The following is a 19,575-nucleotide window of genomic DNA, read 5'->3' as shown; positions in this document are numbered from 1 at the left end:
TATAGAGATATTTGAGAAATATATATTTTTAAACAATTCTATAAAGTTTTTTCCTTACACCACTCTCAGCAATCTCAGATAGCAGCTCTAAATCAATGTGTGCCTGTCTTCTGAAAGATCGATAGCACCTCAGGGCTTCCCCTACACAGTGTTATAGTGCCTATTCATAGGAGCATCACCTGGTCAAAAGTTGGCCGGATTGTAGGAATGTGCAGAAGTAGATTGTCCTCCTGGTACAGTAGATTGGCAGCATGGTGGGGGCTTGAAAAGGAGGGACTGACAGAGCCAAGAGGATTAGGATCATCTTTTAAGGCCATGTCTGTCATTTTAGCAAATTAGTTCAATACCACCTATTTAGTAATAAGAAAAATTAACTGAAAAATGAAAATAATTCCACCTAACTCTCAGGCACATTATTTTAAAACATTTGAAAACAATATAAAGCTTGAAAATTTTGATATCCTTCCAATGGTCATTTGTGATTTGGATTTACAAAGTAAAACACATGGAAGTTTATTTGATTTCATAAATCAAGTCATGTATTTTAATATAAAAGAATTCCAAATAACATTTTCATTACGAAAGAAACTTTAAATGATTTCTTGAGTAGAAAACAAAAAGAGTTCTTTGTTCGGTGTGGAAATTTAGAAAGTTTTAAGAAGTAGTTTGCCATTAAAGAGAGCATGCATCACTGCTTCTCATGGAAAGCAGCCGCCTTTAAACAATGCTGTTTCCACTTTAAATTCATCCCTGCTTATGATGACACCTCAGTAGTTACCTAAGAAGAATTAGACTTGGCAGTTTTCATTGTAGCAAGGGTGTACTAAAGACTGAACGTTCACGCTCAGTCAAAAATGATAATGAAAAACATAACATCCATTTACTTATCACATTCTTATCTGCCTAAAACTAGATTAGTAATACATAGAATCTCATGTTGCTCTTTGACATTTTAAAAATTATTTGTGCAAATAGATTATGACCAGCTAATGCCTCTGACATTCAAGTAAAGGAAGAATTAAATTAATATTTATTGAGGACCAGCAGAGTTCATGGAACTCTAGTAAATACCAGAAGATGTAGCTCTGCCGTGTTTATAGTAGTGTAAGTGGGGACTGGAGTTGCAGTCAAGACACTGAAAGGCAAGAGAATTATGATTGAGGGAAGAGATGGGATTATGCAAGAGAATTGGTTGTGAGAATTCAGTTTGAAATCTGGATTATTAATGTAAAAATTTTTTAATTGAAATTTTATTTTCCTTAATTCAAAGGTTAATTTTCTTACTGCTGCTAGTTAGAGCAGAAGCAGATACATTTATTTTGTACTATGCAGTCGTATTTCAAGTATAAATCTAATGTTTTATGGAGATCACCTTTAGAATGAATAACAGTTGGAAAAGATAAATAACTATCCAGATAAATGCAGCTCTTAGTGCCTTACTTTTGTAGAGCATTTTATGATTTAAAACCCATCTACATCTTATTGAGCAGACAGCCTTGGAGTACCTCTCAGGTGCTATGATAGGACAGTTGGAATATAACAGTAGGAGGACAGGGCAGGGCTCCAGCTAGCGAGGCGGCAGGTATAGTCATGTGTGGTGCTGTGGCAGCAGTGATGCATCAAGCTGTGGACAGAGTGACTGTGCAGACACACTTCTGATTGAGAGAGAGAACCCTAGCCTTAATGTAATCAGTGGACTGGAGAGAGGAGGACCCGGTATAAAGATTACAGTTTAAGAAGCAGTTGTGATATCATGGGCACATAGTTGCATGGAAGCTGTGGCTATGAAAACAGACAGGAAGGGGAACCAACTGAGGGTGTGCCTGCCCAGTCTAAGTATATTAAGATGCCATGAAAAACTGAAACTTGAAAAGGGTAAGGTGCTTGGGAAGGCCACCACTTTGCAGCCCCTGGATTAGAGAAACATTTGGGAGGCAGAGTCAGTAAGCTCGAATGACCAGATGTGGGTGGTATGGCCTGCAGTGGAAGTGGTGCCAGGCGTTGTGGGCAGGAGTCATGCATTGCCTCAGAAGGGAGCCTAGCCACGTAACTATGCCTAGGCTGGGTAGTAAAGCCAGCCCCTGTCCTCAAGGTTCTATTCTAGGGAGGTAAGTTGTTGGCCATGTAAAGTATTTTAACTGCGGATAGGGAAGGGGATCCTATTTCTGCCTGGAGGTAATAGGAAACATTTCTCAAACTGGTTATAGCAGTTGGGTTTTCCAGGTGCACCAGCCAGACCTCTCTTGAAGTTCTAGGCTTACTGTGCACATTCCCTTGAAGTGATATACAGATTAAATTGAGATACTTTACATAAAGCATTGATCTCAGTACTGGGCACATACAACTTAAATAAATAAATAAATATTAGTGTTTAAACATGTATTAAAATGGGAAGTATTATATTCTTATTTCCTTTTAGTTTATAAATTATCATTCATAGACACTTGGAATGAACCAAAAGGAAAACATTAAATATTGTTTAAAATACTTAGTTCACCTTTTTCTCTTTTGGATTATTGGTATCATGAGTTCTGGTATAGTCACAGTTAATAGAATTGAAAGGCTACTCACCATATTGAGGATTTCTAGGTGACAGAGACTGGCCTCCAAGACTTCTGTCATATTTGAAATGTTATCTTCTTTCTAAGCATCTCTATATCTTAGTGTGAAGTAGGCCAGTGAATGCATGCTGGGCATGCCTTATGCTCATGTAAGATGTAGTCCTGATTTCAACATTTTTTTTTCTGTAGCTCAAAACATTTTAACCTTTTCTTGTCAATTTCTGGTATGTGTTTAAAACATTCATCTCCCAGCTCAATTCCCAAGTAAATGCCAGCCTAAAATCTTAAGGCAATGGAAGAGAGTAGTTGCCCACAAACTACTAACTGTGTAAGTTTGATGCCTTGCCTTTAAGATTGAAATCCCTTCTTCATTTTACTGCATTGTCCTAATTTCTTCTGTTTGCTCATTGCCTGTTCAAGGGGTCCTTTGTGCTTCATTATCGTTCTTTATGATGTTGTCCCCAGCTAAATTTCTTCTATTTGCCTTAGGCTTTTCTTGTACTCTGGATCTCCCATTATTTTTATTGTCCACCAACTACTGTTTCTGCATACTGATTAAAGGGAGCTGCTGGCTGCTCCCACCACCATCTATAGCTGAGCAAGAAACACACACAGTAAAGTGCATGTCAACGGTGAATTCTGATTAGTTTGCAGAGACATCACCTTATCGGTCCTTATCTCATAGAAGGCACTGTGTGGTTGTTCTGAGGTCCCCTCCACCCTGAAACAGGAAGTTTCCATTTGTCTGGATCCGTGTGCATAAGCATGCACATGCACAAACAAGACATAACCCATCCATATTTAAATGTTTTTCTTTAATTACGGTGATTTAAACTATTTGATTTGAATAACCTTATTCTTTCTAAATTTAAGTTATTTATCTGAAAAACTATTTTCAATGTCTTGATATTCTGTTGCTTTTGTAGCCTCTGAGCTTTTATTCAGTCAGCAGGAGCCATGTTGTTAGTGGGCTCTTGATCAAAAGAATGCATTTAACTCCCAGTGATTTGTGAATACTGTCCATTGACCAAGGGCTGATTATATCCCATACGGGTGCTTCCCTCAGTCCAGTTTGCTCATTGATGACCATATCCTCTGGTATCCCTCCCTGTAAATTGAGAAGACACTGGGTTTGGTACAAGGATGGGAAGAAAATGAGGAAGTGTTGAAGTTCTATGCCAAATGATTTTTGGATGGTTTAAGTCACTGCTTCTCAAACTTAGTACAAATAATTACCAACTATTTAAAAGTTCATTTTTAATTTCCAGAATTTTAAGTGATTTCTTTGTAATTAGGTACAATTGTAATTACATGGCTTTTGATGAAATGTGGTTTGAAGAAAACTAGTCTAGGGGTCAGAAGACTTTATTCTAGTACAAGTTGTGCTATCTAGATGAGTGACACTGAGGAATTCTTTTAATCTCTCTGTGCCCTAGTTTCTGTAACTGGAGATAGTGGAAGGAGATGTCCTTCTCATCTTTCCTGGGGACAGAAATGATAACATGTAAACATTCTTTAAAAACATCCAAGATAAATGTGATGTTTATAATGATAGTAATGATGAGTCTTTAATTGTCCTTTTTAAATACAAAAAATTAAAAACACTACCTTAAAAATGAATTGAAATAATCCTTTTTAAAGAATGTGTTTAGGAAACCAAATGTAGTAAGTAAAATTAGCAAACATTGAAACCCATTGGGAACTTGTATTTACTGATTTTGGAAGGCTGAGTAGTTTTCATTTAGGTTAAGAATTTGTTGTCAACACTTCTGTGAATGTATAGCTTTGGTAGTAACAAGGAAAATTGATGAGAGTGAAATCCAGAACCCTTTGTTGAGGGATCACATGGAAAGAAGACTGGGGTAGAAAGAAAAGAGGGGCAAGTATATTGTAGGTGTGAGAATAGAAATCACCGGTGCCCATCACAAGGCAACTATATAGAGAAAAACTTTGGTCAGGCCTGGGGGAAGTTCCTTACCTTAGGTTTTTGGAGTTATGAAAAAATTTTCCCTAGTCAATTGAAAATAGTGTCAACCTTGCCACAAACATCCCTATCTCTAAGCAGGTGCTTCCTCTGTCTCATTCTAAAGGATTCCAAAGCCCCTCAGACTTAATTGTGAGTTGACTTTCATGATAGCTCCATTACAGGTGTGCACCACTACACCTGGCTAAATGTTTTTATTTTTGGAAGAGACAAGGTTTTGCTGTGTTGCCCAGGCTGGTCTTAAACTCCTGGCCTCAATGATCCTCCTGCCTCAGCTTCTGAAGGCACTTGGGATTACAGGTGTAAGCCACTGTGCCTGTCCTAGTTGTGTTTTAATTCTAGAATACCTTGTCCTTTTAAAATATTGCTTTATTTATGGCTAATATTTACATGATGGACTATACATCATATAAATGGAATATGGAATGAACTGGGGAAAAAAGTAGCTCTTTAAAGAGGTCTTACTTCAAAATGAATGCTGCCATTTGAAAGTGTTAGAAATAAAAACATTACTTTCATGTATGAGTCTTAACTGTATTAGGTCATTAAATATGAAATGTCTGATTCCAAATCAGTGTAGTTTATTATATCTCAAACAAGAAGCAGTACAATTAAAGTGTGTGCCTAAACTGTTGACACAGTTTTGCCATCTTCATGGTAGTCTTGTTTTTGCCAATAGCAAAGAAGCATGGAGCCAGTAGCAATGAAGTTACAAAAGGTGTTTTCCACAGCTTGTTGAGAATTGAATATTTTTCCTTGCAGGAAGTTGTTCAAAGCCTGAAAGAAGTGGTAGTCAGTTGGTGCAAGGTTGGGTGAATACAATGGATGACAGAAAGTTTCCAAGTCCAGCTTCTGTAGTTTGAGCAGCTTTGTTTGTGCAACATGTGGTCGAGTGTTGTCTTGCATGAGGGTTGGCCTGTCTGTGTTGACCCATCTTAGCTACTTAATCACAGGCATCTTCATCATTTTGTCCAGTTGGTTGCAGTAGACATCCACTGTCATCGATTGATCAGGTTTCATAAAGCTGCAGTTGATAATACCAGCACTGGACCACCAAACAGACACCATTAGCTTTTATTGATGAGTATTTGGTTTTTGACTGTTTCGGCATGTCATCGTTATCCAACCATTGTGCTGAACGCTTGTGATTGTCAAAAAGAACCCATTTTTCATCACGCATAACAATACAGTGTAGAAATGGTTCGCATTTGTGTCATGACAGGAAAGAAAGGCAAGCTTCAAGACAGTTTCTCTTCTGATGCTCTTTTATAAGGTACCCATCTGTACAGCTTCTTTACCATGCCAGTTTGTTTCAAATGGTCCAATGTTGTTGGAATAGTAACGTCAAACCTTGCTGCTAATTCATGCATAGGTTGTGATAGATTGGCTTTACTATAGCTTTCAGCTCATCATTATCCACCTTAGTCTCAGGTTGCCCACGTGGCTCATTATCAAAATTAAAATCATCAGAATGGAACTTCTCAAACCATCAGTGTACTGTGCGTTCATTAACTACATCCTTCCTAGACACTTTGATATTTCGAACTGTCTGTACTGCATTGGTTCCACAACAGAACTCATATTCAAAAATATAACACAAAAATTTTTTTAAAAAAAATCAGCTGGCTGTAGTGGCGCATGCTGGCAGTCCTAGCTACTTGGGAGGCTAAGACAGGAGGATCACTTGAGTCTAGAAGTTTGAGGTTGCAGTGAGCATGAATATTCCACTGTATTCTGGCCAGGGCAATAGAGCAAGACCCTATCTCAAAAACATCATCAAAATTTATTTGCAAGGTAGATAGAAATTAAATGATCTCTAAAATGCACATACCCACATGCATACATTAATTCAGGAGCATTATTTATAAGAGCCTAGTATCAAATTCTATCTTAGCCATTTATCTCAAGAGTAGTATCCATCTCAAAAGGTGAGATAATATATGTAAAGTACTCAGAACAGTACCAGGCACATAGAAAGTGCTATAAAAAGTGATCCTGTTATTAAAAATCAGGATATAGTGGCTGGGCACGGTGGCTCACGCTTATAATCCTAGCACTCCGGGAGGCCGAGGTGGGAGGATAACTCAAGGTCAAGAGTTTGAAAAAAATCAGGATATAGTATGATACCATTTGTTAAAAAGGAGGTTTGGATATATACCTAGAAACCAGTGGATAAGAATATTTCTGGGACAATACAACTTCTGGAAATGATTTCTTTGGGAAAGAAGATATATGGAGAAGAAGGGAGACATATATTTCATCAGCTTTTGAACTCCCTCCCTTTTTAATATATATTTATTTTTAAAAGTAATGCCATATTTTAAGTAGTTTAAGAGAATCCACCTTACAATAAGAATCTACATTCTTTTCAGATGGCCCTGCTGAGGCACCAGTGACCAATGGAAACACAACAGTGCCAGCCCTGAATGATGATCTGGACATCTTTGGACCGATGATTTCTAATCCCTTACCCGCAACTGTCATGCCCCCAGCTCAGGTATGTGGCACTTTTTGAAACCTTAAAATTTGTACCCGCATAATATGCCGAAATAAAAAAAAAAAAAAGAATATGGTTTTATATAGTTGTTGCTTATTTCTAAAACTTTTTGAAAAGTTTTGAAATTTCAATTTTAAAAGAATTATTTCTGAGCATTCACTGATTTGAAAGCCTCCTCTTCTTTAGGCCAGGGCTTTGCAAGCTAAATCTGCAGTTAGTCTTTGCAAATAAAGTTTTTTGGCACACAGCCACTCGCACTGGTCTTACATATTGTCTGTAGCTGCTTTGGTGCTACAAAAGTAGAGTTGAATAGTTACAACAGAGACTGTATGACCCATAAAGCCTAAAATGTTCACTGTCTTTAAAGTTCTAACCCTCACTTTAGGTAAATAACAGTGTTTAAAATGCACAAATGGAAAAACTCAGACTACCTCACCTTTACCTGAGATCAACAAAATCACTTCAGATATTTTAAAAGTATTATGGTGAAGAAATTTTGAATTGCCTTCTCAACATTACATAGAATTTCTATAAGTTGAAGATATGACTATTTAGGAAGCAAGTTACTCTTAAGCAAACAACATGAAGATTCTATGTTAAATTTATACTTTACAAATAAACAACTAGTTTGTTTTAGTACAGTATAATTTTTGAGATAAACTATTTCCTTTTCTATAGGAAAACTGAGCCAAATCATTGAATTTGTTTGGATAGAAAATTTTAATAAGTAAAAAGTCTTACTAAGAAGATTAACAATCTATTTTATTACACATAAATTTATTGTTATGATAGTTATTGTATAGTTACCACTAGAATTTAACAAGTAGATTTTTTAAGAATTATTTTAAAATGGATCTTTATCAAAATTGTCTGCAGCAGTAGTGCTTATTTTCAGCAAAGATAGCTTATTTTATGGCGTTGCCCCTTTCCCCCCTCCCATAGTACATAAAAAGAGAGACTAAGTATTGTTACTGTTTCACTTAATTAGCATTAATTACCTTATGAATTTGTACACATGGATGTACATGTGACAATAAAAAATTGTCTAATATTGTGACATCTGCTAGACTTCTTTAGATTCCTCTGGGGTATAAGAGTTGCTTTGCAACTGCTTACAGAATTAGACCCCACCTCTGAGGCTTCAGTGTACTTCACATGTTCTGCTCAGTATTAAAGCAGAAAGTGGAATAATGCAGGCTTCATTTAACATTTTTTTTTTTTTTTTTTTTTTGGAGAAGGGATCTCACTATATTACCCAGGCTGGTCTTAGGCTTGAACTCTTGTCTCAAGACATCCTCTCAGCCATCCAAGTAGCTGGGACTACAGACCCACCCCACCATGCTCAGCTAATTTTGTTTTTGTTTATTTTTAGAAACAGGGCCATGCTGGGTTGTCCTGGCTGATCATGAACTCCTGGCCTCAAGTGATCCTCCTGCCTCAGCTCCCTGAGTAGCTGGGACTATAGGCACATGCCACCATGCCAAGCTCATTTAACTTTTAAGTAAAAAGTAGTGCCATCACAAGGAGTGTGGGCTGTAGCTCCTGGCTTTTGGAGGGTTAGGACTGGCCTTCATGCTTTAGGCATTCTGATCAGTTCCTGGGAGAATAATAGGGTTAATTTTTTAAAATCATAGCTAATTCTTTTCTTGGAACATTGTTTTGGGACCAAAATTGTGCCAGTTATATTAATTCCTGTAAAATATTTGGTGAACAGAATTATAGTTCATCTATATATAATGATTAAAATCCAGACATATTTACAAAATAATGCCTTTGAAAATGCAGGGGGCTGTTGAAAATACAGATTATATATATATATTAGTACTATGTAATTTACTAATTTTGAAGGGTTTTTAGTATATGAAATTGAGCTTAAACTAGTTGGGACACCAAGATTATGAATTACTCTGAACCCTGTATTCTTTCATTCCTGGTGTTTTTTTCTGAGTATGTATAAATTCTAGTAAAGGATTTCCTAACTTGTGAATATGAATTAGATTGATTTTACCATCTGCAATATGTATCTGGAATCTAATCTTCCCTAAAGGGGGTTAGAAATACTCAGCAGACAGAACATGTATATTGGGGGTGGGGAAAACAGTTTCAGAGTTTCCAATGTTGACGTGGAAAAACTCCTTTCCTGTCCTATCTTTCATATTACATACACTACCAGTATCTGGACCTGCCCAAGTGCTGAGTCCTGTCCTTGCTTGGTTTATCCCTGGGATCCCAGAAGACAGAGAACCTTTGGTTAGAGGCCCTGCAACTTTCTGAAGCACAGAATGACAGCCAAATTTGCTCTCCTTTTATCCTGGGGTTGTAGTGCTGGCAAATGGAGCTCCAAAAAAGTAAATGGACATTTGAGTGCTTAGTAGCCCTGCTGTGTGTTTTGGCCATTTTTAGACTGTGTTTATGTTGTAGATGTTACATAGTATCTACTTTCATCAGAGGAAACATACATGATGTTTAGAGTATGTGAATACTAGTCAGGCTGCTCCAGTATGAGGCTGGAATTATAGCTTCCCCTACCATCTTGGGTTTTCTTATAGTTTTTTCTCATACACAGGGAATAGGTCCCTGGATCTTGAGCAGATTCTTAGATTGAAAAGAAACTAAAAATGATAAAAAGATCACTTAAGGATATAGTTGCTTTGTTATATAACAATATTGACAATAAACACTAAGTGCTTAACCCAGCCATTGTACAACACACTTCTTGTAGTCATCAAGCTCATGCCTATTCTATGGAGAGAGACTGGAGAAGTGACATGTCTAAACACACTGTAGTAAGTCCTGGCAGGCTGGCTCCAGCCCATGTTCTTAGCCTCTGTGACCTGCTATTTCTTCATTGGTAGCTTAGGTACATTTTATGCAAGGGCATTGTTAAATTTGATATTCCATCAAGTCTAATTTCTTACACATTTCAGAGTTCTTGCAAAATTAGGTGACTTTTTTTTGTACCACATAATTCTTAATTAGTCATAATAGATTCAAAATATTGTTCTGCTTAAATCAGTTGGTGAGTAGAATTGATGGTAATTTATTGTAAGTTGTTCTAGCCAGGACATTAAATGTTTGAATTTAACTTCTACTTGTTGTTCACTTTATTCTATGGTTTGAGAAGAATCTTGGCCAGCTTATACTAGTCTTCGTAGAATTCTTTGAAACTCTTTTTTATATTTAAAACAAGTCCATATAAACAGATGTGAATGTGATCATTAAGGTTAGTGGTTATGATTGTACAATACTATCTGTGTGCAAGATATAGGTGATTAAGTGAACATTTTTGTGTTATATTAACTATCTACATGTTTATTTGTATTTATGTTCATTTGCCTCTTATCAAAAAATGGAGTGTAGGATGTTGTTGAGAGTGTAGGCGGTTGAATTTTTTTTTTTTTTTTTTTTTTTTTTTTTTTTTGAGACAGAGTCTCACTTTGTTGCCTAGGTTAGAGTGAGTGCCGTGGCGTCAGCCTAGCTCACAGCAACCTCAGACTCCTGGGCTCAAGCGATCCTTCTGTCTCAGCCTCCCAAGTAGCTGGGACTACAGGCATGCGCCACCATGCCCGGCTAATTTTTTCTATATATATTAGTTGGCCAATTAGTTTCTTTCTATTTATAGTAGAGACGGGGTCTCGCTCTTGCTCAGGCTGGTTTTGAACTCCCGACCTCGAGCAATCCGCCCGCCTCGGCCTCCCAGAGAGCTAGGATTACAGGCGTGAGCCACCGCGCCCGGCCCGGCGGTTGAATTTTTGCTGTACTTCATTTCTGGATAGATTAGAAAGCATTTTAATGTTGTGGTTAAAACTTACCTAGACTAGGTCTATAAATCTTTTATGATGCAGCTTTTTATAATAAAAGACAAAACCTTTTAAATGACAGAAGGACCCTCTTGCAGTCTGCTGTAGTTGTAGAAATGTTATTTATTCCAAGGGATACCAGTTCCTCGAAGCAGTAGTTGCCAAGGAGTGCTGGCCCTCAAGACAGCAGCCACATAACTATTATTGAACCCCTTGTGTTCGGGATGTGATGAGCAAAAATGTGGTGTCAGCCTAGCATGTAAATGCAGTTTATTATGAAAGAGCTGCATCTACCTCTTTTACATTAGCAGATTCAAATTAAACATTGTGCCTCTTACTCTAGATGTTTGTATGTGGGCTTATCCTCTTGAATGTTAGATACCATTTTACCTTCTGCAGTTGTCTAATTTTATAACTTTATTTGGATTTCAAGTTACAGATGAGCTGTACTTTACTATGCAGAAATCAACCCCTTATTTTTGTTGTTTATTTCAGGGGACGTCCTCTGCATCAGCAGCTGCTCCCCTTTCTACAGTAACATCTGGGGATCTGGATCTATTCACTGAGCAAACCACAAAATCGGAAGAAGTGGCAAAGAAACAACTCTCCAAAGACTCCATCTTATCTCTGTATGGTACAGGAACCATTCAACAGCAAAGTACTCCTGGTATGTACTTTTGAAATCTGCTTTCAATGAATTGTGACATTACTAGAAGTACATCCTTTGTGATTATAATATATATTTCTTCCCTGTATTTCCATATAGTGGGTGCTTTTCTTATAGTTTAAACAGCTATGAAACTGAAATGAACAAAGTGTTAGAATTAAAAAATTAAAGAGCATGTACAGGATTCACAAAACTTTATTCATTTAGGATTAACAAGCTGTTCACATATCACTTAATGTTGTTTCACAAGCTTATAGGACATGGATTATCTTTGAAGAATTATTGAAATTTTATTTGCATGAAGTTTATAACTTTTTGTGTACATTTTCTTTGCAGGTAAACAATAAACAATCTGAATTATTACATTATTCCAAAAAAGTTTGAAATTTTTTGTAATTAGAATGACATACTAGCATACAGTTTGTTTACAGCTTTAATTTGTCAGACCATTTCCTCTAAAATAATGAGCTGCATTTCACACATGAGCTAAAATTATATAATAACCCAGCTATTTCCATCAAACCCAAATACAGTCAACTCTCACTTGCCTGTTGGGTATTGGGAGACCAATGGTACAAATCAGCAGAAACAGCATATAATCTCATGCCATGTAGTTTGGTCTTCACAATACTTTGTGTGGCTGTTGCATAATATTTATATTTCTTTCCTTTTTTTTAAAATTTAAGCTTATTATGGGGGTACAGATGTTAAGGTTACATATATTACCCTTGCCCCCCATTCCCCCCTTGAGTCAGAGCTTTAAGTGTGACCATCCCCCAGACGTGTGCCTCACACTCATATATTTAATTAGATTTACTCAGGTTGGTAACTGATTTGCCTGCATTCTGGAAATAATCAGCTCTGAAGGTTTAGGTGTGTGCTGGTCTGTGCAATAGGAGCAGACTGGAATTAAAATTTTTGCTGTGAGTATTTGAGAAAGACAGTAATCCTTTTTCTCCGACTATAGTGGTGACTGCAGCTATATGCAATAGCCCTGTTTTCTTCATTCATTTTCTTCTCATGGTTCTTGTGATGCAGGTGTGTTTATGGGACCCACAAATATACCATTTACCTCACAAGCACCGACTGCATTTCAAGGTTTTCCATCAATGGGTGTACCTGTGCCTGCAGCTCCTGGCCTTATAGGAAATGTGATGGGACAGAGTGCAAGCATGATGGTGGGCATGCCCATGCCCAATGGGTTTATGGGAAATGCACAAACTGGTGTGATGCCACTTCCTCAAAACGTTGTTGGCCCCCAAGGAGGAATGGTGGGACAAATGGGTACACCCCAGAGTAAGTTTGGCCTGCCGCAAGCTCAACAGCCCCAGTGGAACCTCTCACAGGTAGGGGTCATTTACTCTCCAACTTCTCCCAAATCAAAGAAACCAGATTTATTTTCTAAATGGTTTTGTTTTTAAATCTAATGATCTGGCAGAAAGAATTCGGTAAGAGTAATGTTATATAAGGTCAAAAGTGTTCATAGATATTAGAAAGTTGTGTTGAATAGACAAATGATATGCCATCCCTATTTTTAGAGTATTCTGAAAAGAAACGTTAAGCATTTTTCATCTCAGATTGTAACACAACTGTACTGATGAACATGCCAAATCTATTTTGTCAATAGCTAGAAATTACCTTGGGCATCATGAGAGACTCCCTCACTGACACCAAACTTTACCCAGCCCTGTTGGGGCGTTTTTTTTTTTCCCAGTAACTTTCATGAAAAAAATCCAAAAATATGAAAAAAATTTCATATTCTCAAAGCACTATTAGGTTTAGGCTCTATTCCAAGTTGTAAGGTTACTTCGCATAGATTTGTAAAATTTCTTTTTGTCCAAAAACCTTTGTAAAGTTGTATTTTCTTTTTACATGTCCTTTAATGACTTTTATGCTTAAAAGAGTACCCACTGGCTCAAGAATTCCCATAAGGTATGAACAAGTCCATATTTGTCATGGATATTCCTTCATATTATAAAATCCTATTTCTACCTAAGTTAGAGGCAAGAGATGACATTTTTCTAGCTCCCTAGTCTTCTTCCTTTTACATATCTTCCAGCATTTTGGTTTCTGCTTGGTCTGTTGTTTTACCTTCAGAGCGTTCAGGGCATAGTCTAGAATGATTTCTAACTAACATTAGCAAAATCCCTGTATATCCTGTGAATGCTCCAAGTTAATTTTGCTGTCACCATTTATAGGAATATATCTAAGTGTCAGATGTCAGTCACAGCTTTTATGTGGCCAAAGTGCTGAAGCACACCCTGCTCAAGTTAAGGTGCTCGATGATAACATTGGCTCCTACTCCAGATAGTGAAGAGGGTGATGCTGTTCTCCAGCACTCTAATAGCCTTTGGGTATGAAGACGTGATGTGCCCCTTCAGATACTTATGCCTGATCAGTGATGTCTTTCAAAAACTGCAAATAAGTGACTTTTGTTAAGAATACAGTCTAACCCTGAGAGTAGGTTTTGAACCCACTCTGTACGTAACATCTTGCCTTTCCTTCACTTTTCACCAATTTTGGAAGAGAACCATAGAGTTAAGATACTTAATATATATTTGACTCTGATCTGGAAGAAAAATACATATATTTTATAGCATATCATGAAAATTATGTTGTTAGATCAGCAAAAGAAAAAAATGTACATTTTACGAACACTTTAGTATTTAGAAAGTATATAGGGCCATTTAGGATTTTAATAGAGAATATTGGCCATCATACAAAGTTTAGAGGCTAATTTTAGACTATTTTACTTTCTAAAATTTTCTTCATCCTTAGTATTTAAAGCACAATATCCTAGTAGAGTTGAAAGTTAAAGAGTAATGGACTCATTTTATAATATACTCATATACCCAGATACAAATTCAAAGATTGCTTTGGTATTTTTTTTCAGTTGTGGTTAATCTTAGGGATAAGAAATTGAATCTAGAAAGTGAATAAATATGATTGAGATCACTTTATAGGCAGTGCTAAAAAGTAGAAGAAAATAAAGAACAAAGCTATTTGCTTTCTTTAAAAAATATTTGTATGGTAGCCTGCTTTTACTCCAGTGCTTTGACTGATTTTCATGTTAATGAAAAAATGTCCAACTGTGGCTAAAGAAATAAGAATTAAAAGTGAAGTAAAGCCTCTTAAACTAAGCCTTTTGTGTGTTTCACAGATGAATCAGCAAATGGCTGGCATGAGCATCAGTAGTGCAACCCCCGCGGCGGGTTTTGGCCAGCCCCCTACCACAACAGCAGGATGGTCTGGAAGCTCATCGGGGCAGACTCTCAGCACACAACTGTGGAAATGAAAACTGAAATACAAGTGTCATCCAGAACTACCACCTGACATTCCTTGCTAAAACGCATCTAGTTCCCCTGTTTGTTCATGTACATATATTTTTTTTTCTTTTTACCCATTTGTTCATATTAAGAATTATCTGATTGACCGTGTTGGTCTGTACTGATTAAATTTGATGTGGTGAAAAGCAGGTTGATAAACCATTTTATGTCAAAAGCAGCTTTGCTCATATTTCCTGTGATTTCATAAACCATCATTATTTGAGAAGCTGCTCAGTCAACTTGCATAATCAGTTTTACTCTCAATAAAATTATAGCTCTAATGTTTGCATATAAGGGAAGTAGTTATCATGTTAGTAATACCTCTAACAGTATAAACCCCACCTCCCCCAAATTAGCCAGTAATCCTGTAGGAAGGTACTGTACTGTATGATCAAATGTTTAATCATATAAATAGAATGTAAATGTATCACTGAACACTGTTTTCTAGTGTATCAAAATTCTTTTATTTCATCATTCACTTCACTGTGCTGTTGTTATGATGTGCTTAACAGGGAACGTGGTTAGTGAAAGGAAGATAAACCTGGATGTTACTACAAAACTTAGTTTAATGAATGTTTAAAGAATTCAAATTTTATCTGCCTCTCTTGTAATTTGGATCTCTTCTTATGTACATAGTGCTAACATGAAGACCTTTTTCTGCACTACATGCAAACAGGGTAACTAAAACAAAGCCACTTTGAATCCTTGAAGGTATATCCAGGTTTATGACAGTAATTGTGTTTACATTTTATGGTGCCTAGTATTGACAAAATGTTATTTCCCTATATTAAACAGATGAATCCATAGACCTTTTCAATTGTGGGGTTTTTCTTTCCTATAATATATACTGCCACCAATCTTCCAAAATTACTTAATATTGCAAAGTCAGGAATTGGGAATGTTTAGCTGACAAAATATCTGTCATCTTGTTTCTGAAACCTATTGAGTTCTACCAATTATAAGGCCAAATTGAGGAGGGAGGAAGAAAAGTGTAAGATACTCAGAATGGTATCCTGCAGTGTCATATAACTCCACTATACAAAAATCTTCCAATTTAGTTGTAGGGAAAACATGCAGAACAAATGAAGACAAAACATACATTTTGTACCATCCAGTTAGCTTGTGTTAACTAACAAGCACTGTTTAAACAGATGTCCATCAGATGACAGTAAAGGCTGTTGTACTGAAGTAAAATGAACAATACCTGAATCTCTGCAGCCTAAACTCCAGACATCCTCTTCCACATCCTTTGGCCAGGTAAACTGCACCAGTTGTTGCTTTGATTTTATACCTCAATTTTCACTGTGTCCAGGTGGTACTTTGGCTCATTGGCTAGATTAACCTTCTCTGTCCGAGTGTGCCACACGAGAACCTAAAAGAGAAGGAAGTATTTTAAGTAGCACACTCTGGACACTGACACTCAAGGTCAGGCAGCACAAGTGAAATGAATACCTTGGTGCAGTTATTTGCTTTTGGTTCCAGTTCTTCCACTGTTGTTATCTGTTTTAGAAAGTCAGATTCTTGCATCCCGGGCTGGGATCCACGGCGCTTAAATACTGCTTTTGGGTTGGACAGGATGACTTGAAGACTCACAGCAAATCCTTTGTGAAAAGTTAAAAAAAAAAAAAAAACTTTTAAAAGTAAAATATTGGTGTACCTCTTTTTTTTCCCCTATATAAATTTGGTCACATCAAAAACAATTTTTTAAATACCTACTATATGTCAGGTCTTGGTATACAAATGTGAACATTACCTGTATTACAGTCTCAAAAGGAAAATCAATCATTACAATAATTGTGCATTCAGTGCAGAGTAGAGGTGCGCATGGGCGGGCATCTATGCAAAAATATGAAGTCTAGTCTGTTGGTAATAAAGGGTGAATTTTAGAAGCTGCGGTTTCACAGAGGTCATCCCACCCCCCACATTTGACACTTAAGGAATGACTAAGAACTAAATGCGGCTGAAAAGCACACAGATTCACCCTTGGGGTGTGAGACTGCCTGCCCAGTTCGCCCCGGGCCCTTTGGCATCATTATGCATGCTTTATCACAGTCAGCACTGCTCTGATTTACTTTGTGTTCAGAAGATTGAGTAGAAGTCAATTAGCTAGAAAATGAATAATACCTAACTTACAATCATTTGTTTTAAATTTCTAATGTGGCTTAATCTGAAAAGGGTAGGGGCGTTGGAAATTGGTACAGGCCATTTGATAAATTTGTTTTTTATATTTCATTTACCAAAAAAAAGAATGAGTGTAAATTTCCTTCGGTGGTTTGGTCATGTGAAAAATCATCACTGTTTAACCTGTAGTTTAACAAACTCTGTGTTTAAGGCTCAGCCATTAAAGCAACTCTACAAGTAACTGTTTTGCAATCTCAGCAAGTAATTATTTTGAAGGTCTGAAGCCCTGGATTTCTGTGCTCTTAATGACTAAGGTGACACTGTAAAGTCAGGCAGCCTCCCAGAGTTGAATCTATAAGACCAATCCCCAGGAACACTTCTTACCAACTTTTTGCCCTTCTCTATATTAAATGATTTATGCTTCTTTTTGCAAAAGACAGCAAAAGTAAGTACCAAATGATACCAGACTATAATGGAGGAGTGGTGAGAACAGCATGACCACCATTCTCATAGCCCCTCCATATGCCAGACTGGGCCAGTCTCCTGTTTTAGACCCTGCTGCCTTTTTGGGAAAACTTAACACTAAGCCATTTACAAACACAACTTGGTACAGCCGGTGCTGAGTGAAGCAGAGTGAAGAAACAATCACAAAGCATTAGCCTTAGGACTAGTCCCAGTATCCTCCACCAGTCCTGGAGGGAGGCAGCACATTCTAGCAGAAAGAACACTGAATTTGGAATTAGAAGCCTTTTGTTTTTGCCTAGGTCTCCTGCACTGGCCAAGTCATTAACTTTTCTTGATTGCACAACTACCCCATCTCCTCATCTTCAAGAGAAGCGTGACACCTTCTCAACTCCGTGGTTGATGGAAAATTAATGTATGGAAGGACTACTCTACTGATTGCAAAGCACTGTTCACAAGACAATATATGAATAAAAATGGCATTGTAAATATTATCATGAGGGGCAGGCAGTATTAGTCACCATTTATGGCAAGAAGAATACTGGTTGACACGTAAAGGGCTTATAAAAGTTCTGGGTGGCAGAGTCAGGCCATCTGCATGTCACACCACTGAAGCCTTCCTCTGGCACAATTAACCCAGGCACAGTACTCAACAAAAAGCCAAAAGTTCAAATTAACACACAAAATGCCTTTTCTAATAGATCAAATGTTAAAAGAGTTGTTTTTGGTTTTTTTTAATGTGCTTATAAATAAGCTTCATCCATTTTTTATCTAGAGTCAGACTCTGCCCTTCTCAATCACGCTGAAGCTTCTGGTAGATTCTTCATGTGGCTTGAAGGTATTGATTCTATTTCTCCATTCTCTCAAAAACATAGGATCCAAATGGTGCAGAAGTAATTCTGAAAATGATATGAAGCCACTTTGATCTGATTTCATTACCCCCCAAGACTTTTATCATCATCACAACCACTGAAGGATTGGGATCAACAGTATTTTGTTTTCCTCAGCTCAGGAATATCCTTCTAGCTCTTAACACAGAGTTAGTCACATGGCAAAATCTACAATTGAGGCAAAGTTGACAGCCAGTCATGAAGCTACACACGTTCTGCTGCAAAACCCCCTTTCCTGGCCTCACTGGAGAAGGGTTTGCACCTGGAAGTCCAGCACCCTGGAGATAGTTTAGTGTGGCACACCCAGTAGCAAGGGGGTTTTCTATTTTCTAATACGAAGGTGGAGAGAGCACAATTCAGATGCTCCTTAACCAGCTCCCTCAGTTTCCTTTGCCCAGGCCCTGCTCAGTGAGCTCTTCAAAGGGAGCAGTCACAGCCAGCAGGCAGGGACTGCCCTGTTTGTTAACTAGGCCAAACCCTGGGTTGCTTTTAGGGAGACCTCTGACCTGCTGTGAAGCTGGGGAGAGTTAAAAAGAGTTCTCCCTTCTGAAGCCATAGCAAAGACTTTTTTAGCGCCTACGGCATTGATTTCCAACCTAAGACAGACGTCTTGAGTTTTCTTCAATTGCAAGTATTTTATACTTCAAATACTATACCTTCCCTTTCTTAGTGAGATTATTTTATCTGTAAAGATATTGCAGTGGCTTTTGAGATACTAGGAGCCTTGTGAAAATAATAGGAGTAGGGTTTTCTGCCCTGGTTCAGTTGTCTAAAAAATAAAATGCATATGAAAAATGGCTGTTCACTGTGAGTGCAGGATTTCCTGAGTTCTTCAAACAGATAGGCAGGGAAGATATATAGTCACCTTCCATATGTTCAGGTTCTGCATCTGTGGATTCAACTAACCACAGGTCAAAAATATTTGAAAACAAACAGTACAAATAACTACAACGATAAAAACATACAAATTTAAGAATGACACAGTATAACAACTATTTGCATAACATTTTCATTGTATTCGGTATTATAAGTCATCTCTAAGATGACTTATATATTATATGTGAGGATGTGCATAGTTTTTAATGCAAATGTGCCATTTTGTATTGGGAACTTGAGTGTCCACGGATTTTGGTATCTGTAGGATCCTTGAACCAATCCCCCCACCCGGATACTGAGGGACAATTATTCCCTCCCAGGCAGAGGGACAAGGCCTGCTTCAATATGTGGTTACTGGCTGATAACTGAGTAGAAAGTTTGTAAGACATTC

The 19,575-nt window shown here is 37.4% G+C and overlaps 2 protein-coding genes across 6 annotated transcripts in view; one reads left to right on the top strand and one right to left on the bottom strand.

The window, feature by feature from the left end:
* The window catches only part of SMAP1 (small ArfGAP 1), a 154,991-nt gene extending 138,544 nt beyond the window's left edge, over window positions 1-16,447 (top strand). For 3 of the 5 annotated variants that reach the window (XM_012750290.2, XM_076003237.1, XM_076003238.1), the window contains 4 exons: window positions 6,918-7,042; window positions 11,338-11,509; window positions 12,548-12,855; window positions 14,670-15,644. In XM_012750290.2, the coding sequence (XP_012605744.1) occupies window positions 6,918-7,042; window positions 11,338-11,509; window positions 12,548-12,855; window positions 14,670-14,804 (740 nt within the window). In that variant the 3' untranslated portion in view covers window positions 14,805-15,644. Of the gene's footprint in view, window positions 1-6,917; window positions 7,043-11,337; window positions 11,510-12,547; window positions 12,856-14,669 lie in introns of all 5 variants that reach the window. The other 2 variants (XM_012750288.2, XM_012750289.2) reach the window with 1 other exon arrangement.
* Window positions 16,121-19,575, bottom strand: part of B3GAT2 (beta-1,3-glucuronyltransferase 2) — a 57,327-nt gene continuing 53,872 nt past the window's right edge. Inside the window, exons 3-4 of the mRNA XM_012750298.3 lie at window positions 16,288-16,436; window positions 16,121-16,207 (exon numbers count right to left, since the gene is read on the bottom strand). Coding sequence (XP_012605752.1) covers window positions 16,121-16,207; window positions 16,288-16,436 — 236 coding nt within the window. The remainder of the gene's footprint in view (window positions 16,208-16,287; window positions 16,437-19,575) is intronic.

Source organism: Microcebus murinus, chromosome 5 (assembly GCF_040939455.1).
Source record: "Microcebus murinus isolate Inina chromosome 5, M.murinus_Inina_mat1.0, whole genome shotgun sequence".
Classification (NCBI taxonomy): Eukaryota; Metazoa; Chordata; class Mammalia; order Primates; family Cheirogaleidae; genus Microcebus; species Microcebus murinus.
Note: the sequence above shows the minus strand (reverse complement) of the source record. Positions and strands in the feature narration are given on the sequence as shown.